The sequence below is a fragment of the Helianthus annuus genome, chromosome 8 (genome assembly GCF_002127325.2).
Source record: "Helianthus annuus cultivar XRQ/B chromosome 8, HanXRQr2.0-SUNRISE, whole genome shotgun sequence".
NCBI lineage: Eukaryota > Viridiplantae > Streptophyta > Magnoliopsida > Asterales > Asteraceae > Helianthus > Helianthus annuus.
In genome coordinates, this window is record NC_035440.2 from 48,178,652 (window position 1) to 48,194,527 (window position 15,876).

Here is a 15,876-nt window from a genome sequence, read left to right on the forward strand (position 1 = left end):
TACATTAATGTATGTGTTGATTTTTTTAATCTCATTTCCTTGAGTATAGATAAGGTTGATGCTCACCAGGTATTCACATGTTATTGTTGCTAACAATTTAATGCTGATGTACATAGTAAAGAATGAAGATGTTTGTTGTTGCTAAGATTCATCATTATCATTGATACTGAATATTATGGACATTGTTGAGGTACTGAAGTTCATACTACTGAGAAGATCTCTATGCCAATATCGCATAGCTTACTGGTACCACCGATGACCTGTCATTGTTGGGGCCATGCAAGAACCTAAATAACCTAGGTAGCTAGAGTAAAGAGGGTATCGTATCCACGAGGAGCACGCGGTCAGTTTTACATGTTTTGTCTTATAATTTATTCTAAAACTTAAATTAAAGCTAACTTCTGTTTTTGATTTATCAACTATAACCAATGAAAATTGGAACTGATCCGAAACAAATATAAGAAAAGAGTGAACCAGGGGTTCAGGTATGATAAAACACAATTGATCTAGCTAACCTAGTGGGAAGCCATTAAGTGTGACTACGTGTATGATTAATCAAGTTGTAGATGTGGAATCGAACTTAAGGGTCCTGTTCACACAATACCAATTCAATTATATGAAAACAAAGTTCCAACACATTTATATCTTTAAAACGAAAAACCACAATTGAATCCAATCAAAACTTAAATGGTTGCAGACTCAATCCCATATACCTAGGTTAAAACAAGAAATGAAAATATCTAACACTAACCCTACGACTGTAGAAGATCACAAGTGAACTAGTCTCGCATCCGCATCACTAATCTTGCGTGCTTGTGCCTTTTTTCTCAGCTATAAACAACGCCCGAAAATCCCATACGCATCCTACTGCATCGAACTCTTTATGCCAATCCCAAGCGGCAATAACAGTCCCCTGTCTTAGTGTGTGATGCCCCCTTTTATTTTATTTTTTAGGAACGACAACTTTCATTAAAACGCTGCGAACTAGCAAGATGCTAGTGCCCAAAAGGAACAACAAAAACATAATTACATATCAAACATACATCAGTCCTTCCCAAGTTTCGTAAGAGGATATCGAGGGTTGTCTTCGAAAATCACAAAAAAAAAAAAAAAAAAAGAAATTGGCCCTGTGCGAGATAAAAAATTTGGGCCCTAGTTATTAATCGATTATGTTCATTTATTGATTAGACCCAACTCATTAATCCATTACATATTAAAACAGCTAGGCTTCTGAATTTGATTGTCAAAAATAGTTGGGCTTCTAAACTGTTGGGTTTCAACGTGTTTGGTTCATAAATCTAGACCCTTTAAATGATCTATGTAAATGGTTAAATGAGAAAAAAAACTTACAAATTTAAACAACAAAACATGTAAACTTTTTCTATAGAAATTAAATGGTTAAATGAGAAAAAAAAGAACTTACAAATCATAGGAAGCCCAAATTTAAATGTGAAAATTTATAAATTTAAACAAGATAACATGTAAAGTTTTTTTTATATAAATGGTTAAATGAGAAAAAAAAATTTATAAATCGATAGAGGCTTTGAAAATTCAAAACTAAAGGCTAAAAAATAAGCTTTACGAGGGCCTTTAGCCTTGTTAATATAATATGCTAAATGCCTAAATCAACACCTTGAGACCCAAAAAAAACATGGAGCAACCCAAGAAAAAACAAACGAAAAACCTACAGCTAATGGGATTCGAACTTGGAGCGAACGTATCCATAAACAAGTGTTGTTTCCATTGAGCTGAAAAGTTAATTTGTATATACTAGTTCTATAAAAAGTTTTTATATAAAATATACATATAATTTTTAAACATTTTGGGCCCTCTCTCATGCATTATAATATAGTATAGATATGGAAGTGTATATATATATATATATATATATATATATAGAGTGGGGATCCTGCGGAAAGTGTGTTTTTCCTAGAAAGTCTAGGAAGCGATCCGGGCCATCCAATGAGTGTGTTTAATGGTTGAGATCATCTTGGTGGCATTTTGGTAATATATGTTTCTTAAAAATATGATTATTTAATTAATCAGGGGTAGATATGTCATTTAGCACGTTTTAAATATGGAAATAACTGTCATTCCATAAATTACCTCACATTTCTTGCGATTCTCTCTCTCTCTCTCTCTCTCTCTCTCACTCCCTTTCTCTCTTTCTCTCTCTTCCTTCTATCCTTCATGAAGAAACATAACATCAAGAAAACACATCGTGACAAATGTCACACATCGTACAAACATGAATGGTAAAACACAGCGTCAAGAAATCCTCCAGCATTACCAGCATGAATGCTAAAACACAACAGTATTAATCTGCTTGCTGTTAAAACACAATGTCAAGAAATCCTCCAGCATTACCAGCATGGATGGTAAAAAACAGCGTCAAGAAATCCTCCAGCATTACCAACACGAATGCTTAAACATAACTGTATCAATCTGCTTGCTGTTAAAACACAATGTCAAGAAATCCTCCAGCATTACCAGCATGGATGGTAAAACACAGCGTCAAGAAATCCTCCAGCATTACCAACATGAATGCTAAAACACAACTGTATTAATCTGCTTGCTGTTAAAACACAGTGTCAAGAAATCATCCAGCGTTACCAGCGTGAATGCTTGCTGTTAAAACACAATGTCAAGAAATCCTCGATCATTACCAGCATGAATGGTAAAACACAACGTCAAGAAATCCTCCTTCTAAAACACAACTGTATTAATCTGCAACTTTTTTTTTGAATATACAGATAAAATTATTACCAAGAAGGTTCACATCTTACTATGTTTCGAAACCATCATTGAGAAAATCATGGAGAAACAGTTTCCATAATCTTATGCATTGTTAGTTAATGAGAGATAAAATTCCAAAAATAAAATAAAATGTCAAATTACACAAGTGCCTTTTTAGTTAAAATCCCTCCATGCCACATGTCACATTCTTATTGCTTCCTAGACTTTCTAGGAAAAAACCCATTTTCTACCCAACTCCTCATATATATATATATATAGGGTAAGGTTCATGCGAGAACCACCTTTATTGCGAGAACCGCGAGAACCAATGTGAACACAACCTAAAATAGCTAAAAAAACCCTAAAAAAAACCTAACCCCCACCCCCCCCCAAAAAAAAAACCCTAAACCCCCCACCTCCCCTCCCAAGCTAATGCTAAAAACTAAAACCCCCAAAAAACCTTAAAAAAACTACCCCCCCCCAAGCTAAAATGCTAAAAACTAAACCCCCACCCCTCCCAAGCTAAAATGCTAAAAACTAAACCCCCAAAAAACCTAAAAAAAATCTAAAAAAATCAAAAAAAAAAATCTAAATTTTTTTTTAATATTTTTTATGTTAAAATCGCTACTTTTAGTAGCAAAAAAAAAAAAAATAAAATTTTTACTAAAAGTAGCGATTTTTTTATAAAAAATATTAAAAAAAAATTTTGTGTGTTTTTTTAGCTATTTTAGGCATTTTTGGTTGTGTTCACATTGGTTCTCGCGGTTCTCGCAATAAAGGGTGGTTCCTAACGGATCTTTGTCCTATATATATATATATATATATATATATAGAAATCCGCTAAAATAAGAACCACCTCCAGTTGTAAGAACCGTGAGAACTACTTGATCCGGGGCGAGCTGGACCAAAATTTTTTTCATAAACGTAGATGCGTGTATTATAAACACATTTATAAAAAAATTCAAAAAAAAAAATGTCGTATATGTAGTTTTGAGCACCACAAGTTTGGGCTTACGGGTACCGTAAATATTAAATAATTTACGGTACCCGTAAGCCCAAACTTGTGGTGTTCAAAACTACACACACGACATTTTTTTAATTTTTTTTTACAAATGTGTTTATAATACACGCATCTACGTTTATGAAAAAAATTTTTGGCCCACCTCGCCCCGTACGGTGTAGTTCTCACGGTTCTTACAACTGGAGGTGGTTCTCATTTTAGCGGTCCCCTATATATATATATATATATATATATATATATATATATATATATATATATATATATATATATATATATATTGTTGGTGCATACATCTGTCGACTTGGTCTTGTATCGAGTCTTAGTCTTTGAATGTTAGATCAGGGCACATTGTACGGGTATATAGAGTTGTAGTAATGATTTCACACGAAAGTTGATTTCACACGAAATGGACATGTCATTTCGTGGGAAATCAGAAGATTGGTCATTTCGTGGGAAATCAGAAGTTGGTCATTTGGTGGGAAATTAGAGTTGGTCATTTCGTGGGAAATCAGCATGTTGATTTCGCTCCAAATGGTTGATTTCGCTCCAAATGGTTTTATGACATTTGGAGCGAAACCCCTTCCCCTATAAATACTGTCTTAGCGAAATCATTTGTAGAGATCTTGTTTCCGGTACCGAACTGCTGCCGAAGTGCCGTTTGACTTGTAATAGCTGTGAAATCAATATATAAGGCAATATTTAGTAGAACAAGTTGTTTTTCAAGTTCGTTTCTTGTTTTCCGCACTTGAAACGGATTAGAACACCTCCGATTGACTCGTTCGGGTCAGCACGCGATCCTACAAGTGGTATCAGAGCTCAGGACGAGGAGTTCTTGCCAAAACAACATCATTTTCTATTTTCTACACCTTCTTTTATCTGTCCAGGAAGATTTCACGGTCAGAATCGGACCAAATTTTCACAGAATGTTTGAAATTGGACATAGACAAACCCTTGAAAGTTTCACGTCAAAATTCAACCTAAAAATAGCAAAAATGGACCTCCTAGTTGATTTCGCTCGAACTGACTTAACCTGATTTCGCCCCAAATGCCCTGATTTCGCCCCAAAAGCCCCAATTTCACCCCAAAGACCCCTGATTTCGCCCCAAGACCCCTAATTTCGCCCCAAAGACCCCTGATTTCGCTCCAAGACCCCTGATTTCGCCCCAAAGCCTTGATTTCGCCCCAAAATCATTGATTTCGCCTAGGGCTGTAAACGAGCCGAGTCGAGCCGAGCTAGACCCAGCTCGAGCTCGGCTCGAACTCGATTCGAGCTGGCTCGGCTCGAGCTCGAATTTCAAATCGAGCTGAGATTTGAGGCTCGAGCTCGACTCGATAAGAATTCGAGCTAGCTCGGCTCGGCTCGATCTAGCTCGAAATAACAAAAAACCGCACAATTTTCTACTTAAAAAGCCCTTAAAAATGAATTTCTTCATAGACTAAGGGCCATAATTGCTATTTAATTTAACCATATGGCTAAATAGGCAATTATAAATAGTTAATTCACTTTGTACATTGTCTATACCTTCTTTTATAGGGGAAATACTCCCTTAGTTTTTATTTTCTAAGCGATGTGGGACAAAAAAAATGAAGGATGTAAACCTTATCGAGCCAGCTCGCGAGCTCACGAGCCGAGCCAGACCAAGCTCGAGCTCGGCTCGTTTACAAACCCAGCCGAGCCGAGCTGGCTCGTTAAAAACCGAGCCAATTTCGAGCCGAGCTTTCTTCGAGCTTTTTTCGAGCGAGTTTCGAGCGAGCTGCGAGCCACGAGTTTTTTGAACACCCCTAATTTCGCCCAAAACCCTTGATTTTGCTCCAGATTACCTGTGTAAAGATGATGATCAGCATTTTACAGCAAGCAGTTAAAGAAGACATCTTTTTCTTACTTCAACATAACGGAACTGCTAGATCAATCTGGGAGGCATTAATTCAGAAATTCAGAGGGAGTGCTGATATGATCAAAAACAAAAAGGCCTTATTGAAGAAATCGTTTGACATGTTTACTGCATTTGATCATGAAACCACGAAGCAAACCATAGATAGATACTATCATCTGGTTCTAGAAATGGGAAGATTGGATATTCAGAAAGATGATGATGAGTGGGCTGATAAATTAGCAGAAGCTTTACCCCAACAGAAGTGGGGAACTTATCTGATGATTGTGAAACTCATGAGGAAGACTGAGAGTATGAACTTGGCACAGTTTATCCAGAAGATTGAGGAATAGGAGCTGGATATTCAAAAGACTGCTATCATGACAAATCCAAATGCCAAGCAAGATGTCAGTCTGTACTACAGAGGGAACAAGTTTGAGGCCACTCCAAGTCAAAGTCCAAAAATTAGTACTGCATTTAGTGCTGATGGTTCTGCAAGTCCAAATGCAAGTACTACAACTCAAAGTAGTGGATATACTTCATCATTCTCAAGCTTTGATCCAAACAGCAACACACCTAGTCCTCAAAAGCAAAATCATGCTAACCTGTAGTGCAATGTTACTTTAACTATTCAGAATGGTCAGAATTTATCTCCTGAAGTGGCTAAGCAACATATGGCATCTCTTGTTGCTATGTTAGAGTCGTATGAAAGTTTGATTGCTGGAAGAATTGGTAATCCAATGCTCACAAAAGAAGATTACGACCAAATCGATGCAGAAGAGCTTGAGCTGATGGATGTGAAATGGTGTTTGGCTAGTGCATGCAGGAGAGGTGAAAAATTTCAACAGATTACTGGCAGAGATGAATTTTGAGGGATGGCCACCTCTCCACTTGGTTTTGACAAGTCAAAGGTTACTTGTTTCCGATGTAAAGGAAAAGGTCACTTTAAACGGGAGTGTAAAAACCAAGAATCAACTGGATGTCAAGAAAAGAGCAATTATTATTAGAAATCAATCTTTCATCAGATCGATCAACAACGTCAACAAAAGGAACAGAAAACTGCTCATGGGACAATGATTGAAGAAGCTAATAGGAAAGCTTATTTTGGGATAATAGATCAAAGTGATGAGGTTGTTGCACAGCGGTTTAGCTGGGACAAGTATATACCTAGTGGAACTAAACCTGATGTGGCACTTGTTACCAGAATTCTGAACCAAAATGAGGATTGTCAGAAAAGAATTCTGATATTTCCAGATCTTGGAAGTGATGTTGATACGGATGATGAGGAAGAATATCTTAACAAATGTAGAAAAAGCATTGATCCTGACAGTTTTAATTTTTTCTATGCAGATAAAGTTGAGATGCTGAATCAGAAGAAGATTGCTCGATTGCAGAGAGAGCTAGAAGCAGCAAAGCTACTCGCTGATGAAAAGGAGAAGACTGAAGCTGTAGAAACTAAAGTTGAAGCAATCACTGAGAATGTAATAGAAAAGATTGTTGAGATAGATAAAGTAGTGGAGAAAATTGTTGAAGTCGAGAAACTAGTGGAAGTTGAGAAAATTGTTGAAAAGATTGTCGAAATAGAGAAGATTGTTGAAGTCGAGAAGATTGTTGAAGTTGAAAAGACTGTCGAAGTTGAAAAGATAGTTGAAAAGGAAGTTGAAGTCACGAAGCCTTGTGAGAAATGTACAGAGTCTTGCAAAGTTTGTGAAGAAAAAGATAAAAAGATTGCTGATTTAGAGAAGATTAAGGAAGATTTACTGTCTGATGTGAAGTACGTGAAAGAGTCATACGATGTACTGAACAGGACAGTTGATGGGTTGAAAAGAACAAATGCTGAAATCGAGAAAGCAAATGACAAAATGAGTGCAACTTTGATGACAAAACAAAGCGTCATAAATGATTACATTGAAGATTGTGCTAAACTGAAGAAGGAGCTGGAACTTGAGAAAATTGAGAGTGAAAGGATTAACCGATTACTTTTGAGTTATACTACTTGTGATTATCTGATTGATCGGGTTTATCCTACTGTTCCTGGTCTTAAAGCTTTCAAGAAGAAGAAAGAAAAGGAAGAGGACACTGGTAAGCCACAAAGTGTCAAGTATAACAGATGTCCGCCTCCTATCTTTGAGAGTTATTCCCCCAGGAAACCAAACGAGGAACAAGTTGACAAGGCCCTAAACATCAAATTAAAGTCTGAACTCACTGATGAATTACCAGACAATATTGATGTCACATTCACAGAGTCTGACACTGATCATGAGTCTGAGTTAGTTAAGAGAGTTGTCGATCAGGTGTTGGATATGGATGAAGAGTCAAAGTCGGAGTCTAAGTCAGATATTTCGAGTTCGTCTGAGAAGAGTCCGAGTTTACCAGTTAAAAGGGTTTATAATAAAGAATTCTTGTTATCAAAGAATAATTTGAATGATGAAATGTTTAAGGTTGCCTATACCTTGAATAATTCGGACAAATTATTTTCTGATGAAGAATTCCCAATAAGAAGTGTTAAAACTGAAATGATCAAAAAGGTTTTCAATTAACAGAAATTAATATTTCTGAAATAAAAGATTTAAATCTTTCTGCAAAACATAAACCTTACACTTCAAGGATTCAACAAAGAGTAAACAAGAAAATGGGTTACGGTTGTGGTTATAATTTCCAAAAAAAACCAAACCATAATGGTAATCTCAAAAAGAAAGGTCTTGGTTTTAGTTCGTCAGAAAATTATAAAAATCAGAAAACTCATAAGCCAAAAACAAAATTTGTTTCAGGAGGAAGCTCAGAGGATGAACAGAAGAAACCATTCTGGAAGCAGTCAAATCAAGAGTTTCTTGCTGAAGTGAAGAAGAATGTGAGAAAGTCTGCTAAGAGAGTTGACAGAAGAACCTGTTTCAAATGTCAAGAAATTGGTCACATAGCTTGGAATTGTTCTAAGACCAATTACCAAAAATAGGGAGTTTCTTCTAACTCAAATTTGAAAAAGATTTGTGTTGATAGAAAAGAACAATTGGTGAAAAATGGTAATTTGTTTGAAAATTTAAGTTCTGAAAAGGGTGAAAGTTCAAAACGTTTTTACAAAAGAAGAGGTGATTTGAACAAACAAAAGTGGGTTGTTAAAACAGAAAGTAGTTCTGACAATGAATCTGATTCCATAAAATCAGAGGAGTCATCGGTTGAGAAAAGTGTTGTGATTTCCGTTCCAGAAGTGAACGATGAAAATTTTCCTAAATTGTCAAAGGAAAATTTAATGAAGAAAGTGGGAAAAGTTGAGATCTCAAATCAATTCTTCGTTGATAAGGGAGAATTTGATGTTGAGAAAGCTTTCAACGGGAATGTCAAGCACATTTTCGGGAAAATGGTTGATAAGAAAGTTAAGGATGCTAAAGAGTTTTATAAATCAAAGTGTTGGTGGGACAGATGTGTTCCAAAATCACCCAAGGCTGGTCAGGCTTGGGTGGATGTTATGTTTGATTAAACACCTGACTTGCCGGAGATCCCAAGTTTGTAATCGTGGATCAGGAATCGGCATCTTTCATGTTTAAAGAGGTTGTATGAAAGTTTTTGATAGTGTTAAAATTTACAGGTTGAAGGACTATGCCGGAGCTTCCAGGTTGGTAAGTGTGAAGCAGGAATCGGCACCCTGATTGGTAAAATGGTTGTGTAGATGTGATATTCCTACAATTGGTAGTGTGTTTTCTTCAAGTGGTACAGAGGTTGCTTAATTGCAAATGGTAAATCAGGGACATTAAGTTGTACTTGATTTACTATACATGATAAATAGATGAACAAAATGATGAACCACATCCCCGTACTTAACAAGTGCTAAACCTACAAGTGGTAAAAACAAACTCATTTTCCGGAAAATCATTTTGATTAAAATAAACTTAAGTGTCTTGAAATCTAAATGAGAAAATGGTTTGTTGTGAGAGGGAGTTCTGATTGTTTATGCCAAATGGATGGCGATTTGAAGTGATTTGATATCAGTTGTCACTTTAATTGTACAGTTTGTTTTGAATTTTTTCTTCAAGTGGGTCAAGAGTTTAGTTTGTTTTCAATTTTTCTTTAATGTGTTTGCGTTTTAGGGGGAGTAAAAATTTCACAGAAAATCCAAAAACATTAAAAAATTTGAAAAAGCCAAAAACATGATAAAATGAAAAATGAGTTTTGTTGTATAAAAGAGGAAATGATAGTACATCAGTGGACGATCACGACATGCTAAAGAATTGGAGAGTTAAAATAGTGATAAACGGTCTCACTGATGATGTGTCAGTAGGTTTTTGCTCATTTAATAGACTGTGACGAGATATAAACCTAAATTTCAAACTTGCTTAATTCGTGGGTAACATCTCTCGGATATATGGGTAACCCCCGAAATCTTGTTTGAAAGGTCCCTCTTTCTGAGATACTAGGTCTTTATGCTTAGTGATATCTGGGGTATTATCACGGGACTTCTGCTGTATGGAAGTACTGACCTAGTCCCCGGATAATACTTTCTGCAAATGCTTGAAAAAACGCCGCCCTCAGCAAATCGATGAAATAATAAAATTGATAGTCATTGCTGTTGTAAAAAAGATCCTCTAAAGGGGACCCACCAAAAGTCGAGCCGTCATCTCTCTGCTGAACGGAAGTTCTGACCTGAGCTCTCACGTTTTCGCACCTAATCCCTTACAGATATCATCTAGGTATACTCACCTGTAAGACTGAATATTGGGATTTGGATATGGGAGTATATTCTGAGGTGGGACACGTGAATAAGTTTAAGTGTTTAAGACATTAATCTCGTATCTCAAAACAGTTGAACTTTGTGTGAAAATTTAAGTGGATCAGTATACTGACAATCTAAGTGAATCGTTTAAAACTTAAAATGTTTAAAGCTTAACGGTGTTGTTGATTTGTCTCATAAACTGATATGATCCTCTTACACAAACTCGAAAAAATATTGTATGTAAATATTTCTTTACTGCATTTCATTTCGGTTATTTCTTAAAATTCCAAAAAGATTTTCAGTGTGTTTTGGCATAAATTTTTAAAAAATCCAAAAAGATTTTCGACAACTGATATTGAGGAGCTGACTTTCAAAATTCCAAGTGCTGAACATGATGAACAGGTTTGGGAGAATCTGATTGAAAAAGTTTTTCAGAGAAAAGAAATTTGTTAAACGATCATTGTTAATATCTGATTGTATATTGATTGTAGAAGAGTCAGTGTTGGTGCATGCAATTTGATAAATTGTTAAATATCTTATTCTTGTGAATCTTATGTTTTGGGTAGAGAATGTGTAGGATTTCCTGAGCTGGATAAGAGCCAGGTTCCAATACCTGAGGACTATGTAAAGCCAGGTTGCCATTCTGATGCTGTAAAAGTCAGACTTTGATCCTAGCATGTTTTGAGGGGGAGTCTCTTAGAGAAAGAATTTGAAGATGCAAGAGATAGATAGAGATTCTGGATGCCCGAAGACTGATCAAGACTGAAGATGCGAAGACTCGACACTTAAGACTCGTCAACATCTGAGGGGGAGTCTGTTGGTGCATACATCTGTCGACTTCGTCTTGTATCGAGTCTTAGTTTTAGAATGTTAGATCAGGGCACCTTGTACGGGTATATAGAGTTGTAGTAATGATTTCACACGAAAGTTGATTTCACACGAAAGTTGATTTCACACGAAATGGACATGTCATTTCGTGGGAAATCAGAAGAATGGTCATTTCGTGGGAAATCAGAAGTTGGTCATTTGGTGGGAAATCAGAGTTGGTCATTTCGTGGGAAATCAGCATGTTGATTTCGCTCCAAATGTTGATTTCGCTCCAAATGGTTGATTTCGCTCCAAATGGTTTTATGACATTTTTAGCGAAACCCCTTCCCCTATAAATACTGTCTGAGCGAAATCATTTGTAGAGATCTTGTTTTCGGTACCGAACTGCTGCCGAAATGCCGTTTGACTTGTAATAGCTGTGAAATCAATATACAAGGCGATATTTAGTAGAACAAGCTGTTTTTCAAGTTCGTTTCTTGTTTTCCGCACCTGAAACGGATTAGAACACCTCCGATTGACTCGTTCGGGTCAGTACACGATCCTACATATATATATATATATATAGGGCACCGCTAAAATGAGAACCACCTCCAGTTGTAAGAACCGAGAGAACCACTTTCTAGCCAGTAGATCAACAACAAGATGGATGAATGAGATTAAAAGTAACTAATATTAATATTAAATACATTTTGTCTTATTATGTCTTTAATATTTTAATACAAAAGGGTAGTTTAGTAAATTACTCTTTTTTGTCTTTTTGTCTTTATTATTTTTTATTACTTTTTTGTTTTATTATATTATTTTTTATTTTTTAAACAAAATTTTTTTATTAAAAGCATTTTTGAATTCAAATTTTTTTAACAAAACAATTTTTTTTTTGCGCGCCGGCTATTGCACGCCGTTTTTACGCCCGCCTTTTCACGCATCGTTTTTTAACGCGTCGTTTTTGCACGCCGTTTTTTACGCTCGGCTATTTCAAGTGTCGTTTTTTTGACGCGCCATTTTTTATGTCCCGTTTTAACGCGGCGTTTTTTACGTCCCGTTTTTTTCGCGGCGTTTTTATGCCCCGTATTCACGCCCCTTATTTTAGGCGTCGTTTTATAACACGGTTTTTTACATTTTACATTAAATAGTTTTTACATAAAAGTTTACGTTTTACGTTAAAAAAGTTTATGTTTTACGTTAAACTTTTTAAACCTTTTACGTTTTACGTTAAACTTTTTAAACTTTTTACGTTTTATGTTAAACTTTTTACGTTTTACGTTTTACGTTAAACTTTTTACGTTTTACGTTTTCTGTTAAAAAGTGTACGTTTTACGTTAAAAAGTTTACGTTTTACGTTAAAAAGTTTACGTTCTACGTTAAAAAGTGTACGTTTTATGTTAAAAATTTACGTTTTATGTTAAAAAGTTTACGTTTTACGTTAAAAAGTTTACGTTTTACGTTTAAAAGTTTACTTTTTTTGTTTTATGGTAAAAGATTTACGTTTTACGTTAAAAAGTTTACGTTTTACGTTACAACAAAAAAATGGGTAGAGTTTCCTCTATTTTTGGACGCCCCGACAACACAAGTTGTCGTTATTTTTCAAAGTTCAACAATTACTCAACAAATATGTACGTATGATCAATTTATATAAATGAAATAATTAGTAAATCCAAGTAAATTTTAACTAATAATTCGTCAAATTATTCGGTTCGAGCTCATTTTGCACGGTAATAATTTAAAACTAATAAGATTTCGCGTCGTTTAAACTTTTACCGGGTCTGGCTTTGACCGTCATTGACTGCTGTTGATCGGCAGTTTGACCATCTTTGACTGGTTGATAGGTTGACTTTAGTTGACCGAACTAGTATGACGTTAATTGAGTTGACCTGGAATCGGGGTCTGAACCGAACCGAGATGAACCTACCTAAATCGAAGTGAACCCGAAACAAACCTAAACTCGAACCACCAAAGACTACTTCCGTCAAAACCATAACTCCCGCATCACCACTACCATCTGAAACGATAACGACATGGCCCAAAGGTTGTGGATCTACAAAGAATTTGAAAGAAAGATGAGAAGGTTGAATCGTTACCGGATCTCCCACAACCTTCCATCAAAACCATAACCCCCGCATCACCACTACCATCGCCGACCAGATCGGAGCTCCGACGTACCCCCACCTTTACCGTCATCGTCCAAACACCACCACCTTCTCTCTCATCGAATCTCTCTCTCTGTCTTTGTCCTAACTGGCATCCGTCGTTTTTTTCTTTCTCTCTCTGATCTCCTTCTCCGGTTCCGACCACCCATCTACCGCCGCCGACCAACCACCTTCCGCCTCCGACCAACCACCTCCCACCATTGTCCGGGTATGGAGATGACAGAACGCACCCAAAAATCGCAACCACCACCGCCACCGACCAACCACCTCCCACCACCTTCTCTCTCATAGAATCTCTCTCTCTCTCTCTCTCTTTGCAGTCTCGTGAAGCGATGCAGAGATTGCAGGTCGTTGTTTCTTCTTTGAAGCCCATGATTGTCGTTGTTGTTGACGATGGAGAGAGGGAGATGGTCTTCTGTTGATTGTTAGTTTGGTTGGGAGGTTGAGAGAAGATGAGAGAAGCAGGATTTGCCCAGTTTCCTTTTATCCTTTTACCCTTTATGTTCTTTTATATTTTTAATAGATTTAAGAGAAAGAGAGATGAGAGATGTGATCCAAAAGTCTAGTGATATTAAATGCTGACAGAGAGAGAAAGAGAGATAGAGAGATAGAGAGATTTGACATATGAGGTAAATGACCAAAATACCCTTTAGGTTATAAAATAATATTGTATACGTCGCAAAGTCTGATTGGTGGAAAGTGGTTCTCGCGTTTCTTGCAACTAGGAGTGGTTTTTATTTTAGCGGCTCCCTATATATATATATATATATATATATATATATATATATATATATATATATATATATATATATATATATATATATATATATATATATATATATATATATATATATATATATTGGGGAGCGTAAAAATGAAAACCACCTCCAGTTGTAAGAACCGAGAGAACCACTTTCTAGCCACTAGATCAACAAGATGGATGGATGAGATTAAAAGTAGAGTAAACTACAGTTTTACCCCCTGTGGTTTGGGGTGATTGGCACCCTTACCCCCCTAACGAAAATAATTTCAATTTTACCCCCCAACGTTTGCTGTTATATCGCAACCTTACCCCCCGACCTCAAATTTGTTGACTGATCTGTTGACTATAACTTGAAATGACTATAATGCCCTTTCATATTTACCCCCTGTGTTTTGTTCACTCTGTGATATTACCCCCTGCCACCACTGCCACCTTCAGCCACCAACACAACTTAATATCCCTTTAAATTTGAGGCCCAAAAACAAAGCGAGGCCCACAATCAGATGAAGCGAGGGCGACCACCATCAACAACCGTGATTATAGGTTCAGAAACTGAAACGTATGGTCAAACTCAGGATCGAATCATGGCGTCTGGGTGGGGGATAACAGGGAACAAGGGAAGGTGCTACGACTTCTGGATGGATTTCAGCGAGTGTATGTCTGGTTGTAGAGAACCCAAAGACTGCTCTCTTCTCCGTGAAGACTATCTCGAGTGTCTTCACCACTCTAAAGAGGTTAAATCTCCTTAATTTGAATCCAATCGATATATTTTTCAACTTCATTTGCAAATTGAAGATCGGTAGATATACATACATATATATATATATATAGAATTGCGCTAAAATAAGAACCACCTCGAGTTGTAAGAACCGCGAGAACTTTTTGATCCGGGCCTTGGTGGACCAAATTTTTTTTTTTCAGAAACGTAGATGCATGTATAAAAACAACATTTGTAAAAAAGAAAATTCAAAAAAAAATGTCGTGGGTGTAGTTTTGAGCAACACAAGTTTGTGTTTACAGGACCCGTAAATTTTCCGACCAGATTTACGGGTCCCGTAAACAAAAACTTTTGGCGCTCAAAACTACACACACGACATTTTTTTTTGAATTTTTTTTTTACAAATGGTGTTTATATACATGCATCTACGTCCATGAAAAAAAAATTTGGTCCACCGCGCCCCCTACGGTGTAGTTCTCACGGTTCTTACAACTCGAAGTGGTTCTCATTTTAGCATTCCCCAATATATATATATATATATATATATATATATATATATGATTGTTGTTGTATTTAGCCTTTTAAACCCTAATTTTGATGATTTGCACATTCCGCTGTTTACTAAATTGTATTATCAGATTATGTTTGTATATGTTGATGATGTATATGTATCTGATGAATATATGATGTAGGTAATTATTTTAGAAAGTGAATGTGCACTTGCACTTTTGGATTTCAAGTTGATTTTGATATACATTCTGTTTGTTGTAGCTGTCATTTGTTAATTTTAATTTTGAAGCTCATTAGTAACAAATCTAGCTATAATTTGTTATGCGCAAGGAGAGTATGAGAGTTTTGAAAATTATTATAGTTTTCCGGATGTGGCACACCGGAGTTGCAGGTTTCCGGTGACGGAAGTAGTGGTGGTGTTGTATATGAAAGGATTATTAAGTTGTGGTGGTGGCTGGAGGTGGCAGTGGTGGTTGTGGTGGTGAATGGCGGTGGCAGTGGTGGCATGGGGTAATATCACAGAGTGAACAAAACACAGGGGGTAAATATGTAAAGGCATTATAGTCATTTCAAGTTA

At 36.3% G+C, this 15,876-nt stretch overlaps 1 protein-coding gene across 1 annotated transcript; it reads left to right on the top strand.

Annotated features, from left to right (window-relative positions):
* The first annotated feature begins 14,655 nt into the window (after window positions 1–14,655).
* On the top strand, window positions 14,656–14,846 carry LOC110871098 (NADH dehydrogenase [ubiquinone] iron-sulfur protein 5-B). Its single transcript, XM_022120055.2, has one exon. The coding sequence runs from the start codon at window positions 14,656–14,658 to the stop codon at window positions 14,818–14,820; it is 165 nt and encodes a 54-aa protein (XP_021975747.1). The 3' UTR covers window positions 14,821–14,846.
* Window positions 14,847–15,876: the final 1,030 nt, after the last annotated feature.